This window comes from Haemaphysalis longicornis, unplaced genomic scaffold, assembly GCF_048455015.1.
Source record: "Haemaphysalis longicornis isolate Haplotype H1 unplaced genomic scaffold, Haemaphysalis longicornis Haplotype H1 scaffold_7, whole genome shotgun sequence".
Lineage (NCBI taxonomy): Eukaryota > Metazoa > Arthropoda > Arachnida > Ixodida > Ixodidae > Haemaphysalis > Haemaphysalis longicornis.
This window is the reverse complement of record NW_027526422.1, coordinates 31590874-31608869: the sequence shown is the minus strand read 5'-3', so window position 1 is coordinate 31608869 and position 17996 is coordinate 31590874. Positions and strand designations below refer to the sequence as shown.

The window sequence follows — 17996 nt, the reverse complement described above, 5'->3', positions numbered from 1 at the left end:
CTGTTTTGCTGACTTGAGACGTGACGAGTGTGGTGCACCGTGGCGTCACTCGAGCTCAAGTGGCGTCCAGTTTTAGGGGGGAGGAGTGTGGGAATCGTGGAGAACCGCGACCTGCGATCCCGAGCCAGCGCGCGCTTCGGGAGAGACGCTTGTGCGCTGGAACCGGTCCGGCGCTCCGCTGGTTCGTCGGCGTCCCCCGAGAGATGGCGCCACCGATGTGTGCGGGGATAGGCGCGCGGGCGCGGGCGGCGCGAGCGTGCGCGCCCGGGAGAAGGAAAGTCTCGTCGGAGACCCGGTCGGGGCGAGATCGGCGGAACGCGGCGGTGATGGATACTTGTGTCTCAGGTGGGAGCTTTGTTTGTCGCGCGCCGTGAGGGCCTGCCTCCCGTTCGCGGTCACGACCCGGACGGCGTGATTCGTGAACGCCGTCGAGCCCTGTGCTCGCATGCTTTGGGATTCCCCAAATAAACGGCTGTGCTTCGGCACTACTGTCTACTGTGTTCTCGTATCGGCGAACCTCGCTGGGCTGCCGTAGCCATGGGAGCCCGCGTGGTTGACACGCCGGGAGCTAGCGTGGTGGCTTACGCCAGGACTGGCTAAGGCCCCCGAGGAACCCCTCATATATCCCACAACTTATACCAATGGATGCTAACATATTCAAGGCACAATTAAAGTAGCCTATTTTTATATTTATTGCCATGAAAATTTGAGGCGGCCGTCCTTGCCGTGCGTCTCACTGATCATTCTAGAAGTGTCGGCTCGGGCGACTGCGCTTACCGTTTGCTGCGCTCTTCCGCTTTCGATATGGCGTCTATGCCAATGTCGCTTTTTCTGCAGGGACTATTCGTATCAGGGACCCTTCCTTCGGGGTATTCAGTGAAATATTTTAGCAAAGCAGATTTGTTGGTCTAACCAGCGAAATGATTAGAACTTTTTTGTTTTGCTAAAACATGAGTGAAGTAAAATTAAATTTTGAAGAATTCTTCCTTATTTAAACATTTGCGCCATCCCGCGATATTTGAAAATGGCGGACAGAAAGACTTGGTAAGTCTTCGTCGAATGACATCTAAGGCGATTAAGAACTATAGGTTAAAGAAAGTATATGCTGCGCTCGCGAGGATACGTATACTATTCGAATGAAAATATAATTGAAATTAGCGCTGGATGTCGCGGTCAATTTAGAAGTAGAATGGGTTTCATTTCGTTATGGACATTCAAACTTGTAAAAAGGCGGAACAGTTTCCAACTTTAAAGTGAGCCCCCGACCTATGACCTAAGCTCGACATCAGTTATAGCCTCAGACTCGTTTGTCCTTATCCCCATAGACTGAAAGTGAAGTCTACATCTGTGTCCTCACGGGCTCAGTGTACCCAGCATCTTACGTCGCCCCAAAGTTCGTGTGATGAAGTCGAAGTACATTCGAAGTTTACTCGGGCATCGGTCGGGTTGCCCACGTCTGCGCTCCTGGAGATCAGCGATTGTGTTTCCTTACATGACCCTGAGCCGACGCTTCGGGAGGGAGGGGGGGAGGTCATGGGTGGGGCTGGAAACCCCTGTTGTCAAAAAAAAAATAGCAGTGGCTTAGCTCGGCTATGCCAGGATATACGTAGCGTGAGCTAAGGTAAGCCACCTTAGCTAAGGTTCAGCACCCGTACTCCAATTGGATTGAATTTCGAGCTAACACAATCCAATTTATTCCAATCCAATCCAATGCAAACCAAATGCAATCCAAGCCAATCTAATTCAATCCAAGCCAATCCGATCCGATCCAAACCAATCCAATGCTTCTCGCACTAGCGCAAAACGGCCCTTCAAGGCACACGCGAAACCGCCCAACCTCGGCCAGTGTAGCTACGCTACAAAAAGAGTCGCAGCCCCCCATCCTCCTCCCCCCTTATCTTGGCGCGTTTCTGATACAAAAATAAGTGGCTGGAGTGGTCCAAAGCGCGAGGCTCACCGCGATTGATTCATTTTCCCAGAATGAACGACCCCAGCTAAAGATAATGGTTCGGCTTGCTTGTTATCGACGCATTACCATCATTAGAGTTTCGCCGCGGCCGCACGATGAAAAGGAGGTTAGCTGTCGCGGTAAGGATCCCGGTAAAGAGGAGTACGTGATTTCCATCCCATAGTTTTATTCTCGATGTCGATTGTATCACTCGTAAAGGCACTTCCAAGTGCAGTTCGAGAGCCATGCACGTAATATAATAAACAATTATTGCTACATCATCTAGGATGGTCGAATTGGATGAACTGTTACTCAAAACAAATGGTGCTTGATTCAAGGTTCAGCTGAAGAGCCGTAGCCGACCTCTGTGGGAAAAAAATGCTGCCAGGCGCCGAAAAAAAAAACGCACTGTGGTTTCTATAACCACAAGGTATCATCATCATCATCATCATCATCATCATAGCTGGCGTCGTCGTCATCGAATGTCTTTAGTCCCCCCCCTTTCAGAGCCCTATGCTCTCTATTCTTTCTCCGACTTGAACTAAAAAATGTATTGAACCATCTTAAATGAAATCAATTCTGAAATCAATCCTCTATTTATCGCGCACAATAGCATGAGAACAGAAGGGGGGGGGGGGGGTGCGGAAGGGAGTATTTCTTATTGTTGACGAATTGGGCTGCTTATTTTGGCGGTAACAAAACCTTACCGACCAATTTACTCTTGGTGGAAACAGCCAGCGCGTCGCGGGCACTTAATACGAAGTACACAATTCTATCCGTAGTTTGCATTCCTCATCGAATTCATTGGGTGATTGTTTCGTTACGCTGTTGCAGAACGAAGCTGTGGATGCTAAATGGGCGCCAGGCCGCCCATGTGTGGCACTACATACAACGAACATCAGCGACTAAATTTGTTTCCAAGAGTGGTAAACTAACGTCCCCAGGACGCTACTTCATGATGTAGCATGCGTACACTCATCTGGCTGATAACTTTTGTGAATACCGATTAAATAAACGACCTAGGGGATATTATAGACAGACGCAGTTTGTGAACAACGAGGCACTCAGCCTCTAAGAGGAGCCTATTCAAAGATAGATTGAGAAAGAGCGAGGTTAAAGTCGGCGCCATCGGCAGACGCAGCAGGCGGCCAATAGAATAAAACTTTGAAACGATTGGAAACGACAGGGGGAGGGAAAGGCGAAATGAACATCCTCACTGTTGACAAGATGAGAGCGGGGTCTCGTGGGGTGAAGACTGGAGTCCTCAGTGTGCTTTTCCGATATGCTTTGCCAGCCGCAACAGCCCTTCTCCCCTCTTTCGTTTGCATTCAAAGGCACCTCAATTTTTACAGAAGAATAAAAAGCACACGATAGGTACACTTCATCTGCGGTTATCGTTTTTAAATGTGAAGTAATCCTTGCCTTCGGAGGATAACTCACTCTTATTTCGCAGGTATAAACCCACCTAGCCCCTATGTCAGTCGAGTGGCGTAGACATATTTCGGTCAGACCCTTCCCGAAGAAATGAACCCCCGACCGCCATCCCGAGCGCAGGACCGCTCGCAAGCCAACGAAAGTTTATGCGGCGATCGCTCTGACGTGTCCTACACCGATGTGGCGAGCTACACTGACAATTAAGACTATGTTTGCAGGGACAGCATCCGGAGGCCATTTCGATGCGTGCGCGTACATCCGGACGACCTCCCCTCGAGACGCCGAACTATCCATTACTTTAGTCCTCACTCAATCCTCCAGAAAAGTCATCAGTGTCATCAGTATACTGGTTCTCGAGCAGCCTGCCTCACTTTTCTGTCAGGGAGGGTACCACCGGTGACTTCAACAACTCACCGAGTGGCGACCCTGTGGACACCTACCTGTACATACCTGTGTAATGGACAACTTCGCCCATCAACAGGCTCGCGAACTGGCTCACTGAGCCCCCGAAGTCACTGCACCTCCCGCGCCACTTTTCATCTATCAGGACGTTACTAAATTTTACCTGCCCACTATATGAAAATTCCCCTGCCCTCATCCAACCCTCAGTAGAAATCGGGAAATCGCACCCTGAAAATTACAAACAGGCACGTACTTGCGAACGCATTAATTTTGCAAATTTTGTCCACAGCTAGGTGCCCTTCAACATATCATTCTGGAATGCGTTAACAAGCCAGACCTACCACCCGTTCCTTTCCTGAGCTGGAAGAGACACTGTTGTCCTGGAGCTCGAGGACCAGCTGTAGCCTCGAGCTGGTCCCCGAGTCTACTCTCCTGGCGGCACGGGCGAAGACGGCTAGGGCAACACATGCATTCCCGGACTGTAGGCTCCGCTCTCAATTTCGAGCTCATCAAAATTTCCCTTTCCCTCTATCTTTCTCTCTCCACAGTTAAGCACGAGTAATGCGGGTAGCACGTGTGCATGGAGCGAGTAGCGCGCTCGGGCGGGCACGTGCGTGGGAGCCCGTGTGCGTGCTGCGCTTCATACTTCATTGTAGCAGCTGTTATGACATATTCGAGCGCACTTTGGGTCCCGAGGCCAGAAAGTCAGATAAGCAGGTTTTGGAAACAGTGAATAGTGGCTGAGGAAAGCTTCCCATTTATCCGAAGAACGGCCTGAGTGTCCTCCGAATAAGCTACGATAACCCATGGCCTTCGGTGTGCTGTGGGACACGAGATCGCGGGTTCGATACCGGACCCTGGTGAAGACGACAAAAGATAAATGGCCGCGCTGCGAAGGTCAGAGATCACTGAATTGCAGGGGGCCAAGACTGACATGTAGCTTCCCATGATGGCACACATTTTGTCAGCGTGTTTCTTTCTCAATATGTCGTTTTATTTCCGTTGGTGCATCGAGCGCAGGGACTGACTGCAGGCAGGAAGGGGGTCTTAACTCGAACGCAGCGAGCATTTGAAGGTGAGACGCCTCAGACCAAGGCGAAACGCTATCTCTAGGGGATCGCCTGTGGCCTCGCCTGTGCTTTGTTTGCCTGCCCAACGCAGCCTGCTCTGCCCCATTAGCGCGCTTATCATTGATCTTGCTCGAATATATATCGTCACCATCACGAAAGCACGCCCGCAACGCTGGGTAGGTAGGAGCAAGAGAGCCGTTCTGGAGAAGAAATCGTCGGAGAAGGCAGCTTTCAGCGAGGCACATACATATCCACTGTTTTGTATACAATCATAGTCTCTTCCTGTTTATTATGCCGTGTGTCAAAATAGCGTAATAAAAAAAAAGAAAATGGGAGCACAAAGGGGACAGACAATCGCTCGACTAGAATAGGTTGTATACTCTTTGTGTACAGGGCGTTGAAACAATTGCATCTTTAAAGCTTTTTTTTTTTCTTGACCAAGCCGTTCTTTACGCGAAAACTTTAGAGGATAATCGCATTTTCTTGTCTATTTCGTTTTACGCAAAGATCGGCGAAGGAATTTACCTGGTTGTTTAAAAATCGGATAATAATAATAATAATAATAATAATAATAATAATAATAATAATAATAATAATAATAATAATAATAATAATAATAATAATAATAATCTTTATTTGCGGAAAACTTGGCCCTGGGTGACACGCAAGGCTAGACAGAAAGGCTGAGGCCCGTACGCTAGTGCGTCTGCTAGCCTGCCACCCAGGGCAGGTGATGCCGAAGCAAATGTCTCTCTCTCTCTCCTCTCTCTCTCTCTCTCTCTCTCTCTCTCTCTCTCTCTCTCTCTCTCTCTCTCTCTCTCTCTCACACACACACACGCGCGCGCACACACACACGCACGCACGCACGCACACACACACACACAACAATGGCACGGGGGGGGGATAACCGGGTTGTGGTGTCCATGGGCAGCACTAGTGGGACCAGTGGCGCGAGATGGCACGCGCAAGGAGTGTGGACTAGGACCTGTCTGACTCTTTAGGAAGTGGAGTCCGGAGGGTCAGGGGTGCAGACAGGAAACTCTCAATGCCGGATATGAGCACCGAGTGTCGGTGATGGATTGTACGGGCGCGTAGCAGCTCTGGCTGCCCAGTCCGCTTGCTCAGCCGGACAGAGGATGATGTCACCGAGGGAGCCATCAAGCACCCTGCAGAGTAGGCGGACTCGAGATACGTCACGTCGTTGTTGCAGGGTGTGCCACTTAAGGGTTTTCCGGCGATCCAAAAACGGTTTCCGCCTGTGCGTACAAAGCCAGCGACCAATTACGGGAAAATGATTCGCAGAGCAATGATTCGCCATAATGGGCTGCAACGCCGTTATCCGCTCACTGCTGAATTTCAAATTTCCCGCCTTTGCAGTGCTCGTGCGCCCACTGGTACTGTATTCTATGGGATTTCACAAAATTAGAATGGAAGCTTTTTATTGTAACAGATATCTGATGTGCCGACTTTTTTAGCAAAATAAAAAGATGGCTACTTTTGGCGACTTTTTGCTCATCGTTTGGCGAAATTAACGCCAAACTCAGTGGCAACCCTGTTTGCTGCGTCCGCGTCATGTCCGCGTCTGCATAATATTCGTGTGGGTTGACAGTTGACAGTTTACGCACCGCCCGTGTTTACTTTGCAGCACTATGTCGGGAGTACGTTGCTCCGTAGACTTCTGTCCGTCGCATACAGGCTCGGGTGCAAGCATGCACAGATTTCCGCCCGGCGATGGCCCTCGCCGCCAAAAGTGGATAGAGTTCGTGCGCGGTGCTGCGGGACGTACAGAGTGGACCCCACAGAAGAGCAGTCGGATCTGCTCTCTCCATTTCGAGCCTGCCTGCTACAAACAGTTCCTGCTGAACACGCTGCCACCCCGCGAGCGTTGCCTTCTTGAGCCTGATGCCGTGCCATCTATTTACGTCGTGGGCTTTCATTCGGAGCATTCTTCGCGACGACGTGGGCAAAAGGTTCGTATACCTTGCGGTTCTAGAAGCTTACGTGCGTTCACACTTCCGCACGTATGTAATGACGCCCGATATCGCGCAGGCTCTCTCAGACATGCACCATGGCGAAGCTGCACCCCCTACCGTTTGGACTTACCCCAGCGCTGACTGGGGGCTGAAGGTCGAGAAAGCAGCAGGTGGGTATTATTTTGATCGTGGTGCGTGCAACGAGTCCGTTTCGGCCGTGAAGTACTGAGCTAGGACATCGCATGACGCGCTTGCGATTGCGGTATTGGTTACAGAACGCCATGTACAGCCTCCAAAATTTTTAATAACATAGCGGGAGCGACGACCGATCGGCATGTCAGCGCCTTATCATGGTGTTCACCGGCAAAATAGGCGAGGGTACGCGCACGCGCATAGAACTATCTGTTGTGGGAGCGTCGTCTGCTCCGCTGTTCTTCTAAGGGCAACACACCCCATGTTTTTCTTATCTTTGAAGGCCGTTTCGCTACCGCCAAAGGTAGCTAAGCAGCGTGGGGCACAAAGCCATTCAGATGCAGCGGCTGGGGGTGTACCACTCTCAAGGAAACAGCCTAGCAGACCACACTCATACAGCAGATAACCCTACTCTCGTCTATTTCGCTGCTGAACACCGTGATAAGGCGCTGACATGCCGGTTGGTTGTCGCTGAAATTTGGGAGGCTGTACACGTTTGGCTGTAACAGACTGCGACGTACTGCCGATCATGTTTGAGAAGTCCCAGGCTGTATCGCGATCAAAAATGGCAGTGGTTCCGGCAAAATGGTACATCATCAAGTGATGTTTTGAAGTGTCAATTTATTTGAGTCGCACTGCGTGAGTAAACGAGCGTTGCGATGGGAACGGGTGAGAGTATGCTGAGGTATGCAAAAATTACCCCACAAACGCAGGGTTTCTGCATTTAAAGACATATTTCTATGCATTTCACGATATCTGAACCACAGTGTACGGCGATGTGTTGTGAATCAGAATAAGCTAACACCATCGAATGAGTATAAATGGGTAAGTGGGCCATTACTAAGTAAACACTAGGTTACTGGAAACATCAAATTTTTAAATTCAGTACATGTGGCAAAAACAAAATATAATATGCAGTTATAAGGATAATTCACTGACGGCATGTAAAATCTTGATTTGAAGACAAACAGGTCAATACTTGTTTTCACAGGACAAGCAAAGGTGGATGCGCAGAGCCAGTGCGTTGTCTATGTTTCTTCCAAGGGAACTCAAGCGGCGCTGACGGCTTACACAAAAGTTGCCAGGGTTCAAACAACCCAAACAGTGAATAAAATGGGTGAGTGCCTTTTGTGATATTGTGATATGTAATTATAGCAATGGCCCTAGAATCACAACCCCGTTAGGGAACATTTTATGTTTCTTTAGGTCTCAGTGTGGCTTCCTAAGCATATTAGCACCCTACTGCACTTGCAGCATGCCAGACTGATATGCTATTGATGGAGGAAATGCAGCAGCAGTGCTCAATACCTTTATGCTTTGAGCCATCTTTCTTTCACATGGATAATGCTCGGGACAAAACATATGAACCCACATTGAACACCACATACAGTAAAACCTCGTTAGAAGAGACACTCGGTTGTAAGAGACATTTGAATAAAGACAGTTTGGTTGATTTTCCTGTGTTTGCCATGTTAGCAACATTGCGTACAAAGAGACCTTGGACACAAGAGACATGTTTCTTGGGTCCCTTGAGTGTCTCTTGTAACGAGGCTTTACTGTATGCATAAGTGGCATAATGTTTGATTTTCTTGCTTGAATGTGTATTTGAAACCTTAAGGCCATGGCATTGGAGTAAATCGCGACATAATAGGCTTTTGCTATCCCAGAGCAATCCAAAAAGTTGCTTTATTCAAGGTCGATAAATGGGCACAAGAAAGCAAAGATTCATTACTCCTTGTCACCACACATCTTGCCTGAAAAAACTCCTAAAAACACACAGACAGTGGCAGTCAGACAATTTACAACTTTGACCATCATGGGCATGCACCCAGTGTGATGACTCCTAAGTATATGGTCCTGTGCTGCCGTGTATGATATTGCAGAACAGGATCCGGTCTGTGGCGGTTGATTTTTGATGGTAATGAATTGAGATAATGCTTGTATGCTGCCATTTTGTATCACGTCCAATAACCTTAGCTTATCAAGCGTAATGTGGGTCTCCCTGTACACAGTGCCTCATAATGAAATTGTCTCTTCGGCACATAAAGAGTTGGAAATTGGTTAAAATTTTATTGTCGGGGTGCCTCTTTTTTTGAGTAACAGTGTAGGAAATCATCAACAAGAGACACATTGTACGCTTTCAATATGTGCTTGGAAAATGTGCATTGTGGCTTGCAGTTGCAGAAACGTTACCTTGTGCAATACGTGTTATAAAGATGGTCAAAAACCTGAACTGCAGCGGCGTAAGACTCCTTGTTTGCAGGGTTTGCGTTAGCTTGACGGGTGCAACGACGTCTGACAGTGCAGTTCTGTGCGCCGCCGCGTTACGTAGACTTGTCGAGAACGTTTTTACTTTTGGGAAATGTCGTGTTCTTTCCCCATTTTTTCCAGTAAAAAATTCGGAGCTGTCAATGCATGGAATTCAACTCACTTGATTACATTGTTTGCCTTCGCAAATGCCTGTCTAGTAGGTGACTGTGGGGTGCCTATCCCACCACGGGACGCCGGCCGGGCCGATAATGACGCTGACACAGTGGAGCAGCGTGCCCTCTTTAGATGTCACATGCTCCCTATATCGACTAGCACCCATTCCACACGTACACAAAAAATGACATTAAGTGTTTAAGGCCTTAAGATACCGAATGACATTAATTGGGTGGGTTGTGCTGCATGCCAAAACGTAAAGGCAAAAAATGTGTTCGGCATGATGGTGATCATAACCAAAAAAAGAAATGCACTCATATTTTAGAAGTCTTTAACGTAGGGAAAACCGTCTTGCAAGAGTTACAAATGTGTTTTTGTGAAAGAAAACGCTATCAGAAATAGTGTTTTCTTAAAAATGGTGTGAGCCGTTTCAAAAAGTGGCTTCAGCAGCTGCCGTCGCCTGGCAGCGGTAGCCGAATCCGAAAAATTTAACACGACGAGTATCGCTATGTTTTGCCTTTTGCCGTTGTTTCAGTGAACTTCGTCTTCTTCAAAACTTCGGCTCCAAGAGTGCACAAACAATCACCTTATTTCGAAGTTCAGATACGTTTCCGCGTCAAAACTTTCATGCTGAGAGTTTCGTTGGCTTCATTTGGTGCTCATCTCGTTCAAGAGTAGGCATAAATACGTTAATTGCCCCGCCAAAGCCGGAGTGTGTGGGCCTAAAAACCTGACACGTGTCACTAGCACAACACGATGGGCCGTAGCCCAGCCGGTGTTTGGCTGTATGACGTGTTGTTTCCATGCCAGCGTGCCATAAATTAGCTAAGCTGGATGGAACGAAAGAAGAATAGAACGAACTACTTAGACTAGACGGAATCCCAGTGGCCGGCCTCGTGGTGTAAAACCTCATTACAAGAGACACTTGGCTATAAGAGACATTTGAATGAAAGCGGTTTGGTTGGTTTTCCGGCTGTGGCCTCGTAGGTGTTGTGAAATCCCCCCCCCCCCACCGGATAATGGCCGCTGCGAGAGCAGTCTGTCTTGATTTTACCTAACCGGCCAAACCGCTTCCGCTCACTGACTAGCCAGAGTCACTGTTAATTATTGATAGTGACGCTGGCTTGTCAGTGAGCGGAAGTGGTTCGGCCGGTTAGGTAAAATCAAGACAGACTGCTCCCGTCCAGTACAGCTGGTGTCGCTTCACAACTGCGAGTGTTAGTGTCTCTTGATTTTACCTAACCGGCCAAACCGCTTCCGCTCACTGACTACCCAGCGTCACTATCAATAATTAACAGTGACTTTGACTAGTCAGTGAGCAGAAGCGGTTCGGCCGGTTAGGTAAAATCAAGACAGACTGCTCTCGCGGCGGTCATTATCCGGTGGGGGGGGGGGGATTTCACAACACCTACGAGGCCACAGCCGGTTTTCCTATGTTCACCATGTAAGCAACACTGCATACAAGAGACCTTGGTTAGAAGAGATGTGTTTCCTGGGTCCCTTGAGTGTCTCTTGTAATAAGGTTTTACTGTATTTCGGGTGTTCGTGATGGTGAATGAGTTGTGTGGAACTCCTTAAACCGAAAATGGCATTAGAGCGAATGGCATTAGATTTTTTTGCATGTAGCATTGAATTAATGGCATTCAAACTTAAAGGAGCACTGACATGAAAATTTTATGTTACACTTTTATTGCTTTTATCGATTATTAATGGCCTGGCGAACCTGGAACAGCACTTCAAATACTTCAGCGTACGATAGTTAATTACACTGAACGGCCTGAAAATCGTTTGTTTCAAATTCCCGCGCTTTCATCCCAAACGGCGCATATGACAGAATCCCTGACTGACCTCACTGCTTTGTGCAGATGTCACTGGCGCCTGCTTGAGAGGGTGTTGCGCCCGCTCGTGGGGCTGCTCGCCGCTCGTGGGGCCGCGCGCATTAAGTGACGTCACAAGTTTTTGACGAGCGCTGCCGCATCACTTCTTTTGGCTTTCACTGGATGATGTCACGTTGATGTCCATTTGCTGAGTGCCGCTCCGTGCGCTGCTCCGTCGGCGCGATAAATGAGATCCAATTGAACTATGTTCTTCGCGTCGCAGGCCACTCATATTTCAGCCAGGGTATTCTGTTGAGTGAAGGAAGCGAAATGTGCAATAATATTAACACAGAAAATTGGTGTCAGTGCTCCTTTAAGGCATTCAGCACTTAATGTCATTTTTTGTGTACGTGTGGCATGGGTATAACCAGAGTCCTTCAATGCTTTACTGGTCACGAAACTTCGGCGCTAGTTTCATATAGGGACCGCGCGCGCCACTACAGGCGCCACCGCCGCACGAAGGTCATCCAGCCACCGCTTTCGCGGCGTATTGACCTGCTCTTGGCGTGCAAACGCTCGCTGCTTTTGGTGTCTGTGCGCTGATTAAGTGTGTTTTTTTCGTAGTAGTTAGCAATGAATAGTCAAGTCATCACCTGCCTTCAATGGGGTTTTATTTTTCGTAGTAAATTACCGTAGACTTCGGCCGCGAACGGCAACGGCTTCTGCGTGTTCTGGCACAAGCGCTGCGCCATTGTGTTTTCGGATTTTTAAATCTCTATTTCTTCTTTTCTTAAAGCAAATGTTGTAAATACCACACATACGGTAGCTGCGTAGTCATGGACTGCTGCGGGCCTATCGATAATACAATAAAAAAAACTGAAAGAAACCAAGTACGCGTCGTTCAGACTACGCTTAATGAATCCGTTGATTGCTCTGGAATGCACAGAACCCTAAAAGAGATAGCCCAATAGTATTGTCGTTTCAATGAGTGGGTACATACTTGAGAACATCTAAAACCCTGCAGAAACGCGAAGGATGCACCATGTGTCTTTCCGCTTCCACGCTTTGCAATTTGCAAAAACAGGAAGCGAAAAAAGAACAATAAAACTGATTTTATCACGCGCAACAAAAATTCGATGTGACGAAGGGAGACAAAAGAGCGTGGTTCAGCGTACAAAAATTTATTTTTTCGCGGTGCGATGTGGAGCACACGGAGGAAACAGAATATTGCCACGTAGCCAAGAACGACGCAAAGCTTTTCTGAACGCAGCGAGCTAGCGAGCTCCTGTTCTACAGAAGACTAGAATGAAACACAAACATCGAAGAAGCAGTCCGCAGTGTGACGTGCACAGATGAACGTCAATAAAGTGAGTTGCGCGGCGTTTGCTATGCATGCATTACTCTCGGAACGTAATTAATTTCAGATCCATGGAAATGGGATCGAGAACATTGTCGAAGAAACAAAAAAATCAAGTTGGCGACAAGGTGGCACCCTTTTCATATAAAATATTGCCCGACGGGACGTACGACAAAAAGAGCAAACGGGCGCTCCGGTTGAAACGCCAGATAAGAAACCGGAATCGGCCACGCGCGGTTACAAAACAAACAAGACGAACACTATGGGATAATTCGCGGAAATATGAAAAGTAAAAGCACAAGGACGTCCCAAAGCTTTTTTTACACGCGAGCCTGAGCGCAAGGTAATACAAGTTTGCAAACAGGTAATGAAGCACCGCTACAACCTGACTGATATGACAAAAAACCGGCTTTAAGTTAGCCTTGTACAATTCTAGGTCCACGATGCTCTCAAAAGGGTACATTGTTTTTTCCATTCTCACACACAGTGCATTTCCACGCACTGTCACACACTTATAATCGAAGCTGAAATCTCCCGTTTCTTGCCTTGGGATGGCGCGCCTCCATTTCTCTCGCAGCTCCCCGTCGCTCGGTCAGCAGAACAAGGAAACATTTTCTGTGGTATCGTTGTACAAGGAACGACCTCCCGGGACGCAACACAAGTTAGGCATCGTCGTTGCACTACTTAATTAAGTCGCATCACAAGAGCGCGAGATGCACGTTACATTTGTTTTCCCGCACAAAACAAACACAACTCGCCGCGGCTCCGCCGTTCGGGCCAGCGCAACGCCGCCCGAGGAGTGACCTCATTGAGAGGGTGGCGCCACCGCGCGGCGGCCAAACGCAGCATATGAAGCTATCCCATTGAGTTACGGAGCAGTTTCGTGACCAGTAAAGCATTGAAGGACTCTGGTATAACCTATTTGCTCCACTGTTAGGTGATAGTGGCAGTACACATCCCATGACATGATACATGGCCTACTTTGCATGTTCAAAGAAATGCTTTCAATAAATATCTTATGTGCTCGTTTCAGGTCCGGGACGGTGTAAAAGGCGAACTCTTGCAAAGTCTGGCAGCCAAAGGAGGCACAGGAAGAGCAGCAGGCAACAGTTGTGCTGACTCTCCAAGTTATAGTGCAAAGTATGGCATCTACTCGCTCCTTGAGACCAACATAAACTGAATAACAAACATTCATCCTGCGCAGGTGAGTAGTGCACTTACATCTATCACTAGAGAGATACTTTTGGTCGGTATTTTTCTATGATAATGCCACTCTATCCTTTTATGGAGAAATGTCTTGCATTCAACATGGCTGCAAGTGACTGGAAATTCCTTGCGGCACGGCTTCATCGCTTTTTATCATGTAATATTGTTGGTTGGATATTAGAACTCTTGTAACAAATAGCCCTTGCACTGATGATTATTAAGCACAGAATCTCGTTTGGTTACAACACGTACTGCACTTGTGCTATTTTATTTGTAGGGCCACAATTTGATCTCATTTACTGCTGCTTGCTTTCTTGCTTATTCTTCTCAGATTCATGTCAGCCATCTGCGTTGTACCTGTAATTATGGTGCACGCGGCAGGCCCTCCTATTTTCTGGCGGCCAGCCATCTCTTTTTGGGTTTTTGATTCGTGTAGTGGGCACATTTAACCAATTCACGTTATGCATTTTCGTTCATTTCTAGAGCAACAAGGTGGCTTCAGGCGGCCATATGGAACTTGAGGCTCTGAAAGGACTCTTACCACCCTTGAAGAAAGTGGTGTACAGGTCACCGAAGCGGTGACACACTGACATCCACAAGTGCACAAGTAAGTGTTGCCAAAGGGAAATAAAAGTGCTAGCTAAATGTTCCTCGAGAGTGGCAAAATACAGCCTGTACTTCCTGTACTTAGCATTATTGTGCTCTCATGATACAATATACTAAACATGCCATATTTACACGATTGTAAGTCGACACGAATGTAGGTCAACCCCCTCCCCAAATTGCATCTGTAAAAAAAAGAGAAATGTGAGCACTGCCTAGAAAATCGTGTCAAAAAGAGAAGCTCTTCCGTCAAATACCAATACTCTCTCGTACAACGGCTCTTCCATCAATGATCGATGCCCCCACAAGAGCCGTGCAATCGTGGTGCGCACAGTAGATGTTAAAAAAGAAAAGCTTTTGTATAAGCACGTGTCTCTTGTTCGTTTTCTTGTTTTGTTCGTCTCTAATAAACAAAATGAGTATTAGCGAATCCCTTGATTCATTGCATGGCTCTAACGTTGCCACAATCACATCACATTGTTCAGTACACTTCGGAACGCAATGGTGAAGTTAGTCGCTCTGAGTACGGTGGACAAAGGGCACAGATCAGGAAAACCAACTTTCAAAGTCAGCATCACCTTTATTGATGCCAGAATGTATGCAATGGTAAAGTAATACGCTTCGCTTCGACCATAAGCATGGAAACAAGGGTGCAAAGTTGACCCCACCTCGAAGAACTCCGATTTCTCGTTTCTCTTGCTGTTAGTACCAGTACATGGTGCGATTTCGATTCTAAGTCAACCCCCAGGATTGTAAAGTTTGAAAAAAAGGGTCGACCTACAGTCGTGTGAATACGGTACATCAGGCTATACAATAAAAAAACTTCAGTGGTGTGAAAATGCAGACCAAACCGCTCACTTATACACTCAATTATCTTGGGAACGAATTGACTGACTCAAAATATAATGACATACAGTCTAGTCCACTTATAACAATATCCAAGTGCCAAGGAAATCCTATCGTTATAACCGGTAATAAAAAAGACAGAACAGAGCTCAAAACATTATATTCGCATGCCAGCAAGGTCGTACTACTACTAATATGCGGAAGAGAAGCCACAGTCGGTCACCTTTGATTGCCGCGTGTGAAGCCAGCGCAAATCTTCCATTCCAAGAACACCTATAGGTGCTTCACCTAGCTGAGGTAAATGTCCTTGGCGGAAACAAAGTCCCTGGGGGACTGTGTCACGCATTGGGCCTCCTAAGAAGACACTACCTGAGTGGCTGCGCAACCGCATCATTAGAGTCGTCACTGTTGCACTTTTGGTGCACAATATAACCGGATTCAATCGTTATATCTGATATTGTTGCACTGGAGCATTGTAATAAGCGGTTTATTTTACCATAGAAAGAATACAAAAGTTGACGGTGCCATAGCTGTTCATCGTTATATCCGATATATTGTTATAAACGGTATCGTTATAAGTGGACTCGACTGTATTTGAAATCGGTGGGGGAAAAGCAGCAAGAACGTTAAGTTTCACAGAGTTTACTTGAAGGTTAAAATAAGTTATTGCAAGACTAGTGTCTCCCGTTAAGCACACCAAACAGAATCTGCACTCTGGATTTGTGGCCATTATAACGACGTCAGTTGCCTTACTGTGCGCATTTGTGCTAACCCATGAATATGTAATGTACATAACTGTGCCATCTTTATGGACTACAGGACTGTGCTGGCTGCCTTGCACTACAATGAGAATGCTGAAAATAGACAGGCAGTGACACACAGCGGTGAGCCTTGCTGGAAGGTGAAGTGCCCAAAAGTGCGGAAGGCTGAAGCAAGTGTGTCTTCCATCAAGCGAGCACCCGGGAGGCTCGTGCCCCTAGTATGAATTTTTCAAACATTTCCCACAAGTTGCACACAACAGCAGCTAAATGCACTAAAGCTGGTTATTTTCGCTTCGCCTCACACTAGAAGCAGTAGCAACGAGCATGACATGTCGGTGATGCACAATAAGATTGACTATTTAGAAAACCGCTCAAGGCGATCTAACCTTCTGTTTTATGGTATTGAGGATACGGGTGTATCGGAAGACTTGGAAACGTCCGAGCAAATAGTGACAAAGTTTTGCCAAGACAAACTAGGAGTATCAACAGCCTTAAATCGCACATGCACATCGCCTCGAACGATTTTCAAATGAACGCTCTCGACCAATTATTGTGAAGTTCTTGAACAAAAAAGAAGTCATAATAGGGCTCAGTAATGGACACAAGTTAAAAGGTACGGATTTTGGCATTTCTTGCAATTACTCTGAAGCTGTTCGCGATAAAAGGCATAAACTTTGGCAGTTTTCGAAAGCCATAAGAAGAGGTAAAGACTGTGCAAGCCTTGCCTTTAACAAGCTAAGAATTAATAAGGAAGTGTACGTATGGGACACTCACGCAAACTGTGCCAAACCTGTTCCCTCTGTTTCTCCAGTCTGACATGACACCCGCATTTCATCTTGTCCTACACACCACACGCATTAACAACTGGTCGATTTGGTACTAAGAAAGGTTGTCACTTTTTATACACCAATATTAGAAGTGTTACTATAATCGACTCAACACCTGCAACAATGACAGCACCAACTGAAACTTGGTTAATCAAAACTATTCCTTATGAAAACATTTTTTTTGTGAAACAGGTTTCAACATTCTTCGTTGTGATAGGCAAAACCGTCAGGGTGGCGGTGTTCTCCTTTCAAACAATAAACAGTATCTTGTAGTACCAGTGGTTATCAACACCTTTCTTGAATGCGTAGTAACTTGTATCCAGTTACACTCGCGTAGCGTCATTGTTGGTGTCTTTTATTGCCCACCTGACTTGACTGCAGAATTCCACCGCATTTTTTCGGAACTTGCGCATAACTTTCCTCATCTTAGTGGGGGAATTTTGGGAATTTTCCAGACATAACATGGGCAACACTATCAACCCGCAGTGTGCAATCTGAGTCACACGTGTTTCTCCATTGTTGTCATGATTTCAGCCAAACCCAATTAGTGTCATGCCCAACCGGAACGTCTACTCATTGTTCAAATATTCTTGATTTTATCCAAACTAACAATCCAGATATATGCTCCAAAATAAGTCATACCGATGGTTTCTCAGATCATGACGTTCTAACTGGTCACTTCATTCCGTCACCTATAAAAAGGCAAATTATCAACAAATAGATTAGCTGCTACAAAAGGGCTAACTTCGATCGCTTTAGCAATGAACTATCGCTTTTCGGAGTAGAATTTCTGAGTGGAAACTTATTGCGCACAGTAGATGAAAACTGGTTGTTACTTAAACGCGCACTTATTAACCTCATAGATAAATACGCCCGGTCATCTCCATAAAATCCGATAGCACTGCTCCCTGGTACTCACAGAAACTTCCATCACCCAAATAACAAGAAAAAAGGATTGTTCAGGCAAGCTAACAAAAATAAATAATCTGAATCCTGGCAACGCTACAAAGCTTGCGACAACGAATACCAAAGGTTAATCAAAGCCACCCGCAGACAATTCTATGAACATGACCTATCATCGATGTTAACAACAAACTGACGGCGCTTTTGGCGTGTCATTAATCCCAAACATATTC

The 17996-nt window shown here is 46.8% G+C and overlaps 2 protein-coding genes across 2 annotated transcripts in view; both read left to right on the top strand.

Annotated features, from left to right (window-relative positions):
• The window catches only part of LOC144145095 (dehydrogenase/reductase SDR family member 7-like), a 54082-nt gene that overhangs the window by 6533 nt on the left and 29553 nt on the right, over positions 1 to 17996 (top strand). The gene's annotated exons all lie outside the window — the stretch shown is intronic.
• On the top strand, positions 6027 to 16428 carry LOC144145094 (THAP domain-containing protein 10-like). The gene is made up of 6 exons (XM_077676586.1): positions 6027 to 6824; positions 6904 to 6997; positions 8011 to 8136; positions 13651 to 13821; positions 14307 to 14430; positions 16092 to 16428. The coding sequence occupies exons 1-4, from the start codon at positions 6504 to 6506 to the stop codon at positions 13734 to 13736; spliced, it is 627 nt and encodes a 208-aa protein (XP_077532712.1). The 5' UTR covers positions 6027 to 6503; the 3' UTR covers positions 13737 to 13821; positions 14307 to 14430; positions 16092 to 16428.

Coding starts and splice junctions, on each gene's coding strand:
- LOC144145094 (XM_077676586.1), top strand. CDS start 6,504: ATGTCGGGAGTACGTTGCTCCGTAGACTTCTGTCCGTCGCATACAGGC. Junction 6,998..8,010: donor GAAGGTCGAGAAAGCAGCAG/GTGGGTATTATT, acceptor TTGTTTTCACAG/GACAAGCAAAGGTGGATGCG. Junction 8,137..13,650: donor CCAAACAGTGAATAAAATGG/GTGAGTGCCTTT, acceptor TGCTCGTTTCAG/GTCCGGGACGGTGTAAAAGG.